Raw genomic sequence first — 15,628 nt, 5'->3', positions numbered from 1 at the left:
GTCCCCACACACTGCTCCCCAGGCGCCTGTCATGGCTGCCCACTGCTCACTCAGGGTGATGGGTTAAATGCAGAGGACAAATTTCACTGTGTGCACCGTGTGCTGTGCTGCTGTGTATCACATGTGACAATCACTTCACTTTACTATAATAAAGAAGCCTCATTGGGAATCGAGTAGGACTGAAACAATGACATTTCTTCGCTGCGTAGTTACTCACACTGGATGTGATCTTTGGTACACTGTGATTTGAGTTTACAAAAAGGAAGATGAACTTCGGACGGGTTGTGTTATATAGGCTTACGTGACCGATTTCTGGGAACATTTTTGCCATCTTTTTCAACGTGCCTGCTGGAACGGCCTTCTCGTAAAGGCTGGCTGTTCCAGCACCAGCGCCTGTGCTCTCAACCAGCTTCCTCACCATCACCAGGGATATCGTCACACTGACCTGGGACCAGCGCGAAAAGACCGCATTTCCCAGCTGGAGCCAATCACTGGCCAAGTGGGTCGGCGACGGCGTACGTAATAAGGAAGGCGGGGCTCTACGTAATTGGCGTCCATTTTAGCCTATGAGATCTCAGATGGCGGTGTCCTGTGGCGTGATTGACAGGGGCGTCCTCCAATCAGTACGTCCGTGTCCTCGGCAGGCTGAAGTATATAGCACATTTCCGCCCTACCCTCTTTCTTTGTGATAATGTCGGCTGAACACGATGATAGGTAAGGCGCTAACCGGCTTTTTGCTGTAATTTGATGGGATTTTGTTCTCGGGCTCTCGAACTGTTATTTTTATGAACTTCGTCGTAGTCGTGAATAGCTTAGCGGACGCGATTGAGTTATTTCATTTTTGCCTCGAGTACCTCTTCTGCCGCGGATTTCGTAAAGGTCGACTTTTGTGTGTTAAAATATCCGATTTTAACGCGATCGGCGATCCTTTGTTCCTAAGGGGACCGCAAACCGATAAAAAAAACCTCTGCGTACTGGTAAAATATCGCCATGGCTGACTGCGTAGAGCACATGGTTCACCGCGACGCCGGCTAGACAATGACGGGCCTCCGTTTGCGGTCTCCGCCCGAAACTCGTCATCGCCGATCCGGCGGATCGTTCGCGCTTCTGTGATTTCTCTATTAAATTGTCTCGTGTGTTCTAGACCGTTCGCGGGTATTTTTTGGCGTGGTTATTCGTCGTCGACGCGTTCGCCCGCGCCACGCGGACGGACCGGAGCGCGTGACTCCCCTCTGCTGCCATTGTGGTTTTTCCGAGCGACGACCGTGCCAGGGCCTCGCCATTTTTATTTTTTGCGCATGCGCACTGGGCGCTAAGTGTGCCAGCAGTTCCCACCTATTTTGTCCCACGGCCACGCCCCCGTCCGTCGTGTTCGCCGCCATTGCAGCTTCTTTCCGAGACACGCGAAACGTGGCCGCGGAGCCTTAACTCGTCTCGCCTGGCGACGGCCTACACTGAACTCATAACCGGTTTTTGGCTGGGTTTTAGTTCCACGCCGTCTTTGTACGTGATAGTGGATATGGGCAGGATAAAAAAAAATGAATTAAAAAAAAATTATATATAACGTGAATGTAAAAAAAATTCTCTCCTCCATCTTGAATTTCAGACCTAGAGACAATGGCCCCGAAGGCATGGAGCCAGATGGCATCATTGAGGTGATTATTTGGCGGAGATGGAAGGGGCTCCACCTTTTACGACCAGGCCTGGCGCTTTTCGGCTTTTAATGCCCTTTATTTCTCCCGCAGAGCAACTGGAAGGAGATTGTTGACAGCTTCGATGACATGAACCTGCGTGAGGCCCTTCTCAGGGGAATCTATGCTTATGGTTTTGAGAAACCTTCTGCCATTCAGCAGAGAGCCATTCTCCCTTGCATCAAGGGTGAGTTTATAACTCATTAGGATTTATATTCTTTGTGCTTTCCCAATCAACTGGGCAGGGCAGTGTCTGACACTGGCACTGAATCCTATATCTGGTCGGGGAAGAGTAAATTGGTCCGTATTCATCACAGCCATCTCAGTACCGTGAGAGTGGGCTGGTTCATGCTATGGCCACATCCCCCTTTTCTTTTTCTTTTTTTTTCTTTTTTTTTCTTTTTTTTTTTTTTTTGTACCTGCGTTCTGCTGTTGGCTATTGTTGATTTTCCTTCTCCCTTCTCTGCAGGGTATGATGTCATTGCACAGGCTCAGTCGGGCACAGGGAAGACCGCTACCTTTGCCATTTCGATCCTGCAGCAGATTGACATGGAGCTCAAAGCCACCCAGGCTATGGTGTTGGCTCCGACCAGAGAGCTCGCCCAGCAGGTTAGTTTTGTGTAAGAATGCCACACATGGTATTGATGTTTGCGTTCCAAATAGCTCATTTATGTGCAAATGTCTTCTAATTGAGTCTGATTGGCCATTTTTTTACATGCAGAGTCATAGGTTCCTATCCACACTAGGAGCCTTGAAATGAAGTAGAAATTTTAGTATAAATGCCACAGCGGTCCCCTAACAACTGGGCAGGGCAGTGCCTGGCAGTGGCACCGAATCCTTAATCTGTTAGGGGCAAAGCAAAATGTCCATATTCATCCCAGTCACCTCTGCACTGTGAGTGATGCGCTGGTTCATGCTGTGGACACATGTTGAGCCATAACGCTCAGCTTTGCAATCCAGACTGCCTCCGATGCTTAACGTTTTGCTTTTTCCGATCTTCTAGATCCAGAAGGTGGTATTGGCTCTTGGCGACTACATGGGTGCTACCTGCCACGCCTGCATTGGTGGCACCAACGTACGTAACGACGTGCAGAAGCTGCAGGCTGACGTGCCTCATATCGTCGTGGGTACTCCGGGTCGGGTCTTCGACATGCTGAACCGCAGATACCTCTGTAAGAGACCTGGGTGCCTAGGTCCCCCCCCCCCCCTTTTTTTTTTTTTTTTTTTTTTTCTTTTTTCCCCTAGTCAACTTTCTTCGACTTTATATAAATTATCCACTTATTGCATTAACAAACTAAATTTTTAGTTTTTCCCTCTTTTCTTTTAAGCCCCCAAGTACATCAAGCAGTTTGCTCTGGATGAAGCCGACGAGATGTTGAGTCGTGGCTTTAAGGATCAGATTTATGAAATCTTCCAGAAACTGCCGTCCAACACCCAGGTGGGCATTTCCGTCTTCACACTTCTGTTGGATCCACGTAATTGGCCCCAGACTTGCATGCTAATGTGACCCGATCTGGTGTCAGGTGATCCTGCTCTCAGCCACCATGCCACAGGAAGTGCTGGAGGTTACCACAAAGTTCATGCGCGACCCCGTCCGTATCCTGGTCAAGAAAGAAGAGCTGACCTTGGAGGGCATCAGGCAGTTCTACATCAATGTGGAGAAGGAGGTCTGTTGTGGGTTTGGCTCCTACTCCATTCATGTGGTTGAACTGTTTAATGATGATCCCAATGCGTGTCAACTGATCCCAGAGTTCCTTGTGGTCTCTGTTCTCCAGCTTGCGTTCTGCTCGCTGGGGATCCGGAGACCTCAGGGCTCTGGGGCCATGATCAGTACTTCTTGAGCCTGAAAACAGTGGCCATCTGCCTCTTCCATCTCCTGTTGTTCAAACCATCTGTAGCAGTTTTTACGTTCTTCTCAAACATTCCGTATTTTTAATTATTGCAGGAGTGGAAGCTGGACACCCTGTGTGATCTGTACGAGACCCTGACAATCACCCAGGCGGTCATCTTCATCAACACTCGCCGGAAGGTGGACTGGCTGACTGAGAAGATGCACGCCAGGGACTTCACAGTTTCTGCTCTGGTGAGGTGGAATTTAATATTAATGTATTTTAATGAACCGATGTTCCATCTTCCCCCGGACAAACTGGGCAAGGCGGTGTCTAGTCAGTGGCGCAGAGTTCTATATCTGTCAGGGGGAGAGTAAACCAAGTCCATGTTCATCCCAGTCACCTCTGTGCAGTGAGCTCAAGGCTGGTTCATGCCATGGACACAGCGTTATGCTTTTTAATATGACCTGAGTAATATCTAGTGTCCTGGTCCTGAAGGTCCTCAAAGTAAGTTTTATTCAAGTTTGTAAATTTCCATGCCTTTTTTTTTTGTGCTTGCAGCATGGTGACATGGACCAGAAGGAGCGAGACGTGATCATGAAGGAGTTCCGTTCTGGTTCCAGTAGAGTTCTAATCACAACTGACCTGCTGGTGCGTCTCTTACACATTTTATTACGTCTTTCTCTGCTTTTTGTGGGCCAAAGTTCCCTCTCCCCCTGGCTGTCTCATGCCGATGCGGGAATGATGTTCTTTGGCAGAGAATCCTAGCTGCTCTCCACAGTGACCTGGACTCCAAAACCCCTAGTCACAACTTATAAGCAGTTGACATTCAGTCGAGTTGTGTGGCTCCCCAGTAGCTGGGTGGCTTTTGGTGGCTGCAGTTTTAACCTTGGACTGGTTTTTGACTCTGCATTCTTGTTCCACAGGCCCGCGGTATTGATGTGCAGCAGGTCTCTCTGGTCATCAACTATGACCTTCCCACCAACAGGGAGAACTACATTCACAGGTGTGCACCAGAAGCTCTGGACTTGTCCGGTCCTGTGTGTGTGACCTATTTTATTCATTTGGAATGCAAGCACAGAAGTTAAATTTGTTTGATTTCTCTTCTACGCAGGATTGGTCGTGGTGGTCGTTTTGGCAGGAAGGGCGTGGCCATTAACATGGTGACTGAAGATGACAAGCGCACGCTCCGTGACATTGAGACCTTCTACAACACCACCGTGGAAGAGATGCCCATGAATGTGGCCGATCTGATTTAGGGACCCCACCCCTTCCCCACGGAGACTCCCTATTTATCATCTGCTTGTTTTAAACACATGCAAATGTTGACCCAGCTTTTCATGAGGATACATTTTCAACTTTATACAGTGGCTTAATGATGACTGAGTGTCTGTATTGAAATTATGCCCCTCTTCCAGTGTTCTACCTTTCTTCCCTCCCTTTTCTCTGTTTACAGGTATGAATAATTCCAGTAAATGTTGCTTGTGTGTTCTTTTTGCAAAGTGTGGATCTGGTCCCTAATGGATGGCATTATTATAAAAAAACACAAAAAAAATGGATTGTTGGATGGCGTAGGACAGATGGTCGTTCACTTGTCACTTTGTGAACGGACCTTATATTTCTTCATACATTATTGTAATGGAAGTCACTCTATAACCTACCTCACCAAAGTATATTGGCGGGGTCTTCACATAAGGACCAAAATGCAAATGATCAATTATTTAGAAGCCCTTTTTTTTTTTTTTTTTTTTCTCCTTTAAAAAACGAAAAAGCATACCTGCTGATGGGTGCTTTTGTGGGATGTGGGGTTTAGTTTTTTTTTTTTTTTTTTTTTTTTTGTTAATGGATTTATTAAAATGTGAAGTTTCCTAACCTTTTTAAGACAGAAGCAGTGTATTAAGTGTATTCTACATTGGATTCTGTATAGTATTTATTTTAATGGTCTTAAATAAAGGTATTCATTTTTAACAAGTTATTTTGGCTTTGTTTTTTGTTTTGTTTTAGTTTTACCTTTGCTACTTGTACCACAAGGGGGCTCAGCACTTACTATGCTGGTTAATGTTGCCAGTTTTTTTTTTTTTTTTTTTTTTTTTTTACTTATATGAAAGGGGTTTCAATGGGCCTATATTAATGCTATGTACCGGCACCTCCTTTTAGTGTGGAGTTTGAGGTTACATGTGCAAGGAATTAGAATGTGTTCTAAAAATGATTCCATGTGTGGAATATTGCTTTTACAATCCCCTCCCCAATCGTTGTCCGTTCACGTCATTGTGGTGAAAGAGGGTTGGTTTTGGATATCAATCTATTTTTGTGTGAAAGTTATTGAGAAGTGTGTGTCTGTACATATATTTAATATTAATATAAAATCAAGGGTTCAGAGGACCCTCAAAATTAAGATGTGTCTGACTAGTCCCATTCAGCAGCACAGTTCTATGTTTTGGACCCACCCTACTGAAAGTATTAAGAACAAGTCAAGATTCAAGATTTAATTTCTCACATGCATAGTTACAGTAGTACAACATGCGGTGAAATGCATCCGGAACCACCTGGTCTGACTGCATAGTTAAGTAAAAGTTATAGAATTCAAATAAAATGGAACAAGGGAGAAGCATTAGTAATGTCCTGTTGAAATGTGTTTCTTAGGGTCAAAACTGGCGACATTAAAAATTAACACTGGAATTTATTATATGCATATATATGCCTGTGTAAAAATTTTATTATGTTAGCTCATCACTTACTGTGCTGGTTAGGAAGTCTGCTTTTTATTTATATATATATATATATATATATATGTATGTACACACACACACATATATATACTTAAATACCTATACAGACTATAGAAAAATAATAGAAAACTTTCTCTACATTAAACAAGGAAAACATCATGTAAGAGGTTTGTAGGATCGAATAGAGGATAGAAACTCCTCCTGATTCTCTCAGTCCTGGCCATGATGCTTCGGAGTCTTTTGCCCGATTTTAGGTGCTGTTGTTGGGGTGCGTTGTTGGGGTCTTTGTGGAAGATTGTGCTCATAGTGAATATCCGAATATCTGACGAATATCCAACCTGAAGTGTTCACTTCACCGCAGTGTTTAAGGTTTGAAATCTAACATGGCTGGTCCACTCGCCAGACTCGGTGTCAGGCGGCCCTCCAAGGAGCAGTAATGGGAGAATAATCCACTCTGACTGGCAGCGTCATGTTTGCCGGGTTACGTGGGTGAACTCTCCAGAGGCGCGTTTTCTACTGAGGATGTGCGCCATGCATCATGGGAACTTGGCACCATTTCACATTCTTCTAACCTTTTCAAAGCCACAAACATGACAAACCCCACGCTCTCGGCCATCCTAGTGGCTCTGCTGGAATGGGTGGAAGCCGTGTGTTGGAATTCCCTGACGCAGTGCTGGCTATCTTCCCGCCTCCGTGGTGAGATTATCTGCAGGAGATTGCGTTTTACACAACCTGTGGATTTTCAAAAAGCTACAGGTGAGAGAGCGCTTAGATATTTGCTCTTTGATTGTCGTTACAACTCCTTCCCTCTTCTCCCCACTTTGTCCCAGTCCGATAATCTGGGAATCTGTAGAATATTTGAAAGCCTGACCTACTGCAGCACTTGGTGGCGAGTGTCATAAAATGTGCTTCGATAGATCGTAGTTTTTTGTGGATTTACATGCCCCCCACCCCCCAGGACACCCAGGAACAGGGTGCAGTGCTGAGCAGGGCCCACTAGAGGACACACAGTTATGGTGTTTGCCCCATCATTGTACTTTCGCTCATATTATTCATACTTTGGCCTTTTGAGATCTTCTTCTCCTTTGACAAGCACCTTTTATTTTTTAAAGTTTTACCAGAAAGAGTAAAACTCAGAAGTCAACTTGACCTTCTAAGGGGTCACCTCCTGGCAAGGTGATGATGATGTATGGGAAAGTGACCTTCTCTGCATCTCTCCGCATTTGGCTCTGCTCCCTCCGGCCATGCACCTCGTACGATGTTATGTTTTGATTATTGTTGTTCAGCGTAGGTGGCCCTTCCACCACTTTCACTCGGCCCGAAACCCCCACCGCCGCCTCCCTCTCCCCCCTGCTGGCTGCACGATTGTGGGCCGGGGGATTATGCGAGTGGGAGGCTCGTAAAGGGCCTGCCAAGGCCTTTCTGGCCGGTGACGGATGGCTGGGAGACTGAAGGCGGCATTTACATGAGAAGAGGGGAGAACAGAAGAGCCCTGAATGGGGCTGTCAGGGGACTGAAGAACTACCAAAACTCCCTCCCTCGCCCTCCGTCTCCTTTTCCACAAAACCCCTCTCTTTTCCATAGCGCTCCTCTCTCCCTTGTCTTCAACCTTCTCACCATCCTTCCCCCTTTCTTCTGCCTCCTCTAATCTATCATTCTCCCCCGTTCCCTAATTTCATCCCACTTAATTTCCGCTCATTCAGGTTTCCTCTCTTTTCCGTCATCGCTCCACTTTTACTTTTCGGAGGATCTCCCAAGTCCTCGCACCCTAATTGAAATATCAGAATGTGCAGATATCACGACAAAACAATGAGCGTCCGAATCTCTTAAAACTTGACGTGTGCTTAAGGAGACCAGGCCAAGAGCAGGAGAAATCAGTGGGAAACGCTCAACAAAGGCCCCTTTCGGTCACTCTGGCGCCGTTTTCTGCTGCTTAAAGTGGACAGCCGCGTGTAAAGTTGTCATATTCCGCCGCCTGTAAATGTGAGGTAATAGTCTGGGGCCACTTTGTCGCGTTAGCGTGGGCCCGGCGCGCGAGATTCCACGCCGGTCGCCGTTCGCTCGCTCTCCCGCCGCGCCGCGCTTTTGTCATGCGTGGAAATGCGCGTCGCTCGACACCGATGCTAATAGTAGAGTAGTGTGCGAGTAAACCGCGGTGTAATACACTCGCCCATGTGTTGGGCGACACGAGCGCCAAAAAAAAAAAAACCCGCGAACGCTGTGACGTCACTCAGAATTTTCCACTAAGAAAGTTGTAACACACAAAATGAACGAACGTGCACAAGAATTACAAGAATTATGTACTATATATATATATATATATATATATTTATTTATTTATTTATTTATTTATTTAAAACGTGAAGTCCTTTCTCCTGGTTCGGTGACCTTTGACCCTCGACCCCCCTCACTGTCCCGGCTTCGGCAGCGGTAGATGAGGAGAGCTGCAGCCCGGCCCCACGCACTCCGCTCTTTTCACCGAGCAGGACTGGGAACCTTGTTGCGACTTGCTTCGGGTCTCAATTTAAGCGGCTCCAAACAGGATCTCTGGCTCGGCGGCGGCGGCGAGGTGGTGGGTGGCGCCGTGTCGCACACGCATTCGGGGGCCGAGAAGGTGCGACGGGGTCCACGTGTGGGTTTGTGCGCGCAAAACAAAAGAGTGAAGATGCCATGGAAAGTTTAACATAAAAGATAATTCATAGAGGCGGAAGATGAAGAGAGAGGCAGGGAGAGAGGGACTGGGGGGGGGTTGGAACGGATTTCAAAGAGGGTTGCCTTGGAAACGGAAACGGGACAGTGGAGCCCCACAATCCCGGGTTTGATTGGCACTGGGGCGTAACTGTCAGTCACGAACAGAAACTCTTCTTCAGGCTCAACACCTGCGCCTTGTACAAAACACACACTCACACACACACACACACACACACCTGGATCCCCACAAGTGCCCTTTCAGACAACCACACCCGGCACAGGCACAACACGGCTCCAGCACAAGAAGGACAACGGCACGTCCTCTCGGTGTCCCCAGGCGGCTCCTGAATTACTTTAGGCCCGCCGACGTCCAACGAGGATGTCCCCGCTTTTTTATCTTTCCACCTTGTTTACCTTCACTGGCCTACACAGATCACTTTATTATGCTTTTCAACTTTTTCCAGAATTGATCACTGCATTGATTGTAACATGGAAGTACGTTATAAGTCGCTCTGGATAAGGGCGTCTGCCAAATGCCTTAAAAGTAAATGTAAAACTATGGTCCTTCTGTTGTGTGTTCAATATAGTGTTGTAGACCTCTCGTGTTTCCGAAGTTGCCATTTTCGTTTTTAACTCTCTGAATTAAAGGCAGAAACAGACACCCCCTCGCTGAGAGATGGCCTTAAGTAAAGAAATTCAGAGGACTGGAGAACATCATCAAACCAGCATTCTCCAGTGTCATTTACTCAGTATTTTTATTTTTTTTTACTGCAGCTTAGGTACATTGTATGATGAAGCGCCTCGTGGATTTCATGAGCTAAATGATTTTTTTTATCCTCACTGACATTGGTCAAGCTTACACAGGCTCTGCATGATCTACACAGGCTTTTAGATATCACTTTACTGCACGAACACCAAAAGCTACAACTTATTTTTCGATATATATTTTAAGTGGCCATTTTTAAGTTAATTCGTTTGTCTATTTTGTTATAAAATGTAATCCAAAGGAATAGGAAATAAATAGGAATGTTTTTCTGGTTCGTGTTTCCTAACCTTCGTAACGAGGCGCCACTTCGAGAAACGCGCCCACGCAGCAACAGGTCGCCACGCCCCCCCCCCCCCCCCCGCCTTGGTTATGCAAATGAGGGGCACGGCGCGCTGCCATTGGTCCAGGGCGGAATACAATTAGCGGAGGGGCGCGCGCGAGCGCAGCGTTCACCAAACTTTTTTTTTCTTCTTTTTTTAAGTTTTCCTCCTCCTCCTCATCCTCCCGTCCTTCATTCTCTCGAGTGTCGTGCGGCAGCGTGTGTGCGTGTCGCCGTCGGGGAACGAAAGAGAGAAAAAGTTAGTTTATAGAGTTTAATTAAACTCCGTGGCACCTGCAGTTTCTTTATTTCAGGCAAGAAATAAGAGAGAGACGTCGGGAAGAAAACATCAAAAAAAAAAAAGGTTTTATTTAAGATGTACAGCATGATGGAACACGAACTGAAGACCTCCGGTCAGCCGCCCTCGCACCACAACGGCCCGGGCATGTCGCCCCTCGGCGGCGGACACCCGGGGTCAAAAGCCGCCTGCCCCGCGGCCGGAGACCCCATGGACAAGGTGAAGAGACCCATGAACGCCTTCATGGTCTGGTCCCGGGGCCAGCGGCGCAAGATGGCCCAGGAGAACCCCAAAATGCACAACTCGGAGATCAGCAAGCGCCTGGGCGCCGAGTGGAAGCTGCTGACCGACGCCGAGAAGCGGCCCTTCATCGACGAGGCCAAGCGCCTGCGGGCGGTGCACATGAAGGAGTATCCCGACTACAAGTACAAGCCCCGGCGGAAGACCAAGCCGCTGATGAAGAAGGACGGCCAGGCCGCCAAGTACCCGCTGGCCGCGGGCAACCTGCTGGCGGCCGCCGCCGCCGCCGCCTCGGCGGCTCCCGGCCCCGGGGGCAGCCCGAGGATGGACGCCTACGGCTGGGGCCCCGCCGGCGGCTACGCGGGCATGCAGGGCGAGGCGCTGGGCTACCCGCAGCAGCTCCACCGCTACGACCTGTCCGCCCTCCAGTACCCGCCGGCCATGAGCGCGGCGCAGAGCTACATGAACGGCGCCAACTCGTACAGGTGCGGAGCGTTAAAAAAAAAGCGGGTTAAAATAAGGATGTGGAGGTTCTAAAATGGTTTAAAAACTACAGGTGCGTCCCGGGGCAAGAGGTGGTCCGTTCGGCTGCCTGAACATAAAAAAACGAAACTTTTTTTTTTTTTTTTTTTTTTCTTTTCCCCAATAATACGATATCAGCTAAAATAAGTTGTCTGATAATATGAAAAAAAATGTTTATTTAAAATAAATTAATTTTTGCTTCTTATCACTTTTAATGTGCCCGATTACAGGGATTAAAAAAAACATTAGTCTCTTTCACAGACTGTAAAAACTTGCTGGGCCACGTTGAACGGTACAAATCGTGTTAATACGGACCGTGGTGGTGTTGTAACTTGTTAAAGCTCGGCCTTAATTTTGCCCTAACCCTGTAATCTTCGGTGAGAAGATTCAGGAACCGTTTCAGCGCTTCTGCCAGTATTGTGGGGTTTGCTGCCATGTCCCCGCGTGACCCTGTGTTGTAATTACTGAGCTGAAGTTAACGGGATCTCCTCTCTTTCCCCCTGCAGCCCCATGTCGTACAGCGGCAGCCCGCAGCAGCCCAGCCCCGTCATGTCCATGGTGAAGCCGGACGCCGTGTCCCACTCCCCGACCGGGGCACCAAGCCACCACCGGGGGCCGCTGCAAGGTGACCTGAGGGACATGATCAGCATGTACATCCCGGGTGGGGACGCGGCCGACCCCAACGCCCAGAGGGGCTACTCCAGTGTCCAGCAGCACTACCTGGGAGGCACGGTCCCGCTCACTCACATCTGACTGGCCCGGCGTGGGACCGCGGGATCTTGACTCTTGGGGACCTGAATTTCCTGCTCCGGTTCTGGGAACACTTTCGCGGCAGGAAGCAGCGACTTGACGCTGGGCTGTTTTCTACCTCCGGACTTAGGACAGTTGCGGATGCTGGACGCTGCTGCTTGGTGACTCTTCCTTCCGAAGTTTTGCCTCGTATGAAGGACGGGTGTACATATTTAGTGTAATTCTTGTGTGTAAATATCTTTTTAACAAAACTGCCTTGCAAAACCGTAACCTGTGACAACCCTGGATCATTCTGGGCCGTTTGTCGTCGTATCACTGGGTCCAAGAGCGCAAGACGGGCATTAAAAGGGCTCGACAACAATGAGCCAATCAGTCCTTTTGGACCATGACCTATAAATCATGCGTCCATTCGATGCCCCAGATGGTGAAAGGCTGTGTGTGCCCTTAAACGCCCCATTACTAGATGAATGGGGGGAAACCTAACTGAGGTGAGCCCTGAGGAGCGTTAGGTTAATAAGGCGATACTGCAGAACCCCGGTTGTCTGGCAGGTCTTCGGCCGTTTGAGCAACATTCCACCGCTCGCCATCTTAACTTCCTTTTATGCCAAGATGGAGCTCTGCACCCGCTTTAACCTGACCGATCAAACAAAAAAACAATGCACTCACTTTTGAAAGGGGTTGCAGATCTTTGCACTCTTAACATATTCCACCTTTTTTTTTTTTTTTTTTTTTAATTCTTCTTTTTGTGTGTGTCTCTGTATGCTTTTAGCCAAGACACTGTGATCACCTTATGTGAATTTGCTGCACTGCTTTTAATGAATTCTTTTATAATAATGTTTTTTTATAAAATTTAGCGCATGTTGAACGGGGACTTTATAGTAAACGAGTATGAACTTTATTGAACGGTCTTGTTGGGTTTTGTCATTATTCTTTTCTCCTTCAGCTTCATGGCCGCAGTGCTGCTGGGTTTTGGATGCTCTGTTAAAAGCGAGACTAACCAAACTACTTTTTCCTTCAAACACCACCTATGTTTATTATAATAATTATTATTTTGATAAATGAAAAGGTGCTGCTATATCTCCCCCCCCCCCCAATTGTTACTTATAATTTCCCGTATGCACGGATTGTCGTGATATTTTGGAAGTGATCATCAATCCCCTTTTCTTTTTTTTTTTTTTTCTAGTCACTAATTTTAGCTTTGTTCTGTAATTTATGAGTACAGTGAAACACATGAATGTTTACATTTGCGACCCAAGCGTGCAACTCACCTTTTACTGTTTAATGGTTATTGTATTTTTAATAATTACATGTGTAAATACTTTGAGACTTCAGTCTCACTACTTTGTTGTGCAGCCTGTAAGTCCCGTTTTAATGACCCTTATAGTAAGGGCTATTTTTTTGTAAAGAGAAACATTTGTATGGAGGGGTGGAATAACAAAATAAAAAAATTTAAATAAATATAAGTTCTCTTGTCCTGATTGAATTTTATATAGAGTGAATATGTTGAAGAGCTGTCGAAATATGCCAATCTTTAGATACGCACATAAAATCTAAAATGTCAGATTCAATTTGTTATAATGGCCGCAAAACAGCAGTTACTGGATTAGAGGGTTAAAAAGATATTATTATGAGTGAAGTAGTAAGGATTGCTGTTTGAATTGACTTTTAATCGATCATTATCCTATCAATGGCCTATCACTCTGAAGTGGGTTATGAGGATGTCATCCTGTTGTGACAAAAAGTGCACTAAATAAAAGCCTATAGCAAGCACATTTTACCGGTGGAACTGGCAAGTTGTGGTTTGTGCGTCTAGGCTCAGAGAACAGAAGCAGGGTTGCCAGAGTCGCTGCTTTTACGTCGCTTTAGAAACATGATTTTTTTAGATTAAATTTATGTATTCACCACGGAAAGTATTCACCACGTTCTTGATTAGAATGCATGAGGACGATTGTATAATTATATGTTGATGTATGCTACGCCGATGGCTGCTTGCACTACGACTCCTCTTCCTCCTAATCCTATTAGATCTTAGAGGAGGACTCGACTTCTTCGGAGCTGCGAGTTCTGGACGTTCTAGCTATTTCTCGCCATTCTCTCGCTTGTGAATGACTTATTGCGTTCGGACTCACGATAGGTTTAAACCAGTCATTTAAATCCCGTCGCTTTTACTCAAAACTATTGTCGTCATCCGCGAGCCCGTGGCCCGCCACCAACCGCTTTCGGGAAGCGCCCGGCCCGGAACCTGTGCCAAGACCTGGCAACCGTGAAAGCGGGCGGCTGGCCGGCCCGTGATTGGCCGTCCGGGCCGCACATTGTCCGCCGCCTTTCAGCTCGCAGGTGCACACAGTAAAGCCGCGGCTCCTCCGCGCCTCCCCCGGGGCGCTTTGTTCCCTTTCTCCCGCTCCCCCGTCGAGCAGAAAATTAGCGCTGTATTCGGGGGCCTTCGCCTCCCTTCTTCTCCAGCCCGGGCTTAACCCTTCCACCGCCCGCCGCCATTCTCATGGAAATTGGGGAGTCCGCAGCGGCTAATCGAAGGCCAAGGGGCGGGGATGAGAGCTGGGGGTGCGGGGTGCAGCCTGGCCGCTGACCCTGCAGGCTCCCGCTCCTCCCGCACACCTGATTTAACTGTGCGAGTCCACCCAGATGTTAGTAATAATTATACTGAGTAAAGTATTTGATTAAAGTAGGTTCATCATGGTCGGCTGGATGCTTCTTCTACTAGTCCTGGTCTGGTCTGGTATAATACGGGCCCACGGCCTTCAACAGGCTGTGCAAAACAGCAGGGAAACACGTCCAACTCCAGACATAACTTGGGTCAGTCAGTGCTTTACCAGAGAAACCATACCTCATCGAGGCCATTTGTCCAAAAAAATGAATGATTTAGGGCCTGACCTCCATTTTCACAGATGAGTTTCATAAAGTGCCGGTTCCCTCACTTCTTGCCTGAAACGAAATAGGAACCTAAAAAGTGGACGCTTGGTGGAAAGTCTGTACGGATTCTGTCCACAAATACGACATTGTGGGTCATCTCTCGCACAGACAAAATAAAGACGGAGTGTTGTGGGGTGTAAGTACCTCACAAAGTCTCTCAACCACCGCTGCTCACGGACATGAATCTGCACACGGTTTACTCTTCTCGTGGGGGGAAGTGAGAGGATTTCAAGGAAAGGAATGAAGTTAAGTGCACATTGACATTTTCTCATTACTGGAAAACGGTAGTCAGAATACTGCATCTTCACAGCACGGAAACGTGTAAACGTGGTGTTTCTGTTCCATGCTATTCATTCTACTTTCTCTGATGCTAAAATAATCTCGTAATATTTAGATTCAGACAAATTGGTTTGCAATTAAATTGTGCTGGTCAGGTTTTTTCAAGGTAATACGAAGGTTAAAGGTCAAATAGTTTCCTTCACGCTGCTTAAAAATGTATTTTTGAATAATTGTTTTTTTTTTTTTTTTTTGGAGAGGTCATTCCACGATGGGATAAAAGCCAGGACTGGGGGAGGAGGATCTGGAAGTTCTGCTGGGATGTGTACAATCTCTTAGCAACGACCAGTGAGGTTTCAACAAGTGGTTGCCATGGTTTCGGTGAGCTCGGGTAAACAATGCGTGCGAGATGCTGGCAGTTGTTGCGAGCGACGTCAGGAAAAAAGAGAAAAAAAAAAAGAAAGGAGAACACGATGGCGAATTTTTAAACCGGAGTGGCTTTGTGAGGATTAATCCACGCAGGGACGGGTGTATGGCATCACAGCCCAGGGCTTGTTGATCTTCGTATATATAAAAAAAATTAATA

General features: G+C 47.0%; 2 protein-coding genes and 2 non-coding genes across 4 annotated transcripts; all 4 read left to right on the top strand.

Annotated features, from left to right (window-relative positions):
* The first annotated feature begins 635 nt into the window (after positions 1–635).
* Positions 636–5,011, top strand: eif4a1a (eukaryotic translation initiation factor 4A1A). Its single transcript, XM_028991683.1, has 11 exons — positions 636–714; positions 1,607–1,655; positions 1,746–1,878; positions 2,161–2,300; positions 2,695–2,863; positions 3,020–3,129; positions 3,215–3,358; positions 3,637–3,774; positions 4,082–4,171; positions 4,447–4,526; positions 4,635–5,011. The coding sequence occupies exons 1-11, from the start codon at positions 692–694 to the stop codon at positions 4,777–4,779; spliced, it is 1,221 nt and encodes a 406-aa protein (XP_028847516.1). The 5' UTR covers positions 636–691; the 3' UTR covers positions 4,780–5,011.
* Positions 3,403–3,542, top strand: LOC114803012 (small nucleolar RNA SNORD10). Its single transcript, XR_003751855.1, has one exon. It is a non-coding gene; the product is annotated as a small nucleolar RNA SNORD10 (small nucleolar RNA).
* Positions 3,825–3,968, top strand: LOC114802992 (small nucleolar RNA SNORA48). The gene has a single exon (XR_003751851.1). It is a non-coding gene; the product is annotated as a small nucleolar RNA SNORA48 (small nucleolar RNA).
* A 5,198-nt stretch (positions 5,012–10,209) lies between the features above and the next one.
* sox19b (SRY-box transcription factor 19b) lies at positions 10,210–13,293 on the top strand. The gene is made up of 2 exons (XM_028991776.1): positions 10,210–11,048; positions 11,592–13,293. Exons 1-2 carry the CDS (start codon positions 10,402–10,404, stop codon positions 11,836–11,838), a joined length of 894 nt encoding a protein of 297 aa, XP_028847609.1. The 5' UTR covers positions 10,210–10,401; the 3' UTR covers positions 11,839–13,293.
* Positions 13,294–15,628: the final 2,335 nt, after the last annotated feature.

Source organism: Denticeps clupeoides, chromosome 1, assembly GCF_900700375.1.
Source record: "Denticeps clupeoides chromosome 1, fDenClu1.1, whole genome shotgun sequence".
Taxonomy (NCBI): Eukaryota; Metazoa; Chordata; class Actinopteri; order Clupeiformes; family Denticipitidae; genus Denticeps; species Denticeps clupeoides.
Note: the sequence above shows the minus strand (reverse complement) of the source record. Positions and strands in the feature narration are given on the sequence as shown.

Excerpts from the sequence above, each read along its gene's own strand:
- sox19b (XM_028991776.1), top strand. The coding sequence starts at position 10,402 with ATGTACAGCATGATGGAACACGAACTGAAGACCTCCGGTCAGCCGCCC. Across the intron at positions 11,049-11,591 it reads AACGGCGCCAACTCGTACAG|CCCCATGTCGTACAGCGGCA; the intron begins GTGCGGAGCGTT and ends TTCCCCCTGCAG.
- eif4a1a (XM_028991683.1), top strand. The coding sequence starts at position 692 with ATGTCGGCTGAACACGATGATAG. Across the intron at positions 3,359-3,636 it reads ACATCAATGTGGAGAAGGAG|GAGTGGAAGCTGGACACCCT; the intron begins GTCTGTTGTGGG and ends TAATTATTGCAG. Across the intron at positions 4,527-4,634 it reads AGGGAGAACTACATTCACAG|GATTGGTCGTGGTGGTCGTT; the intron begins GTGTGCACCAGA and ends TCTTCTACGCAG.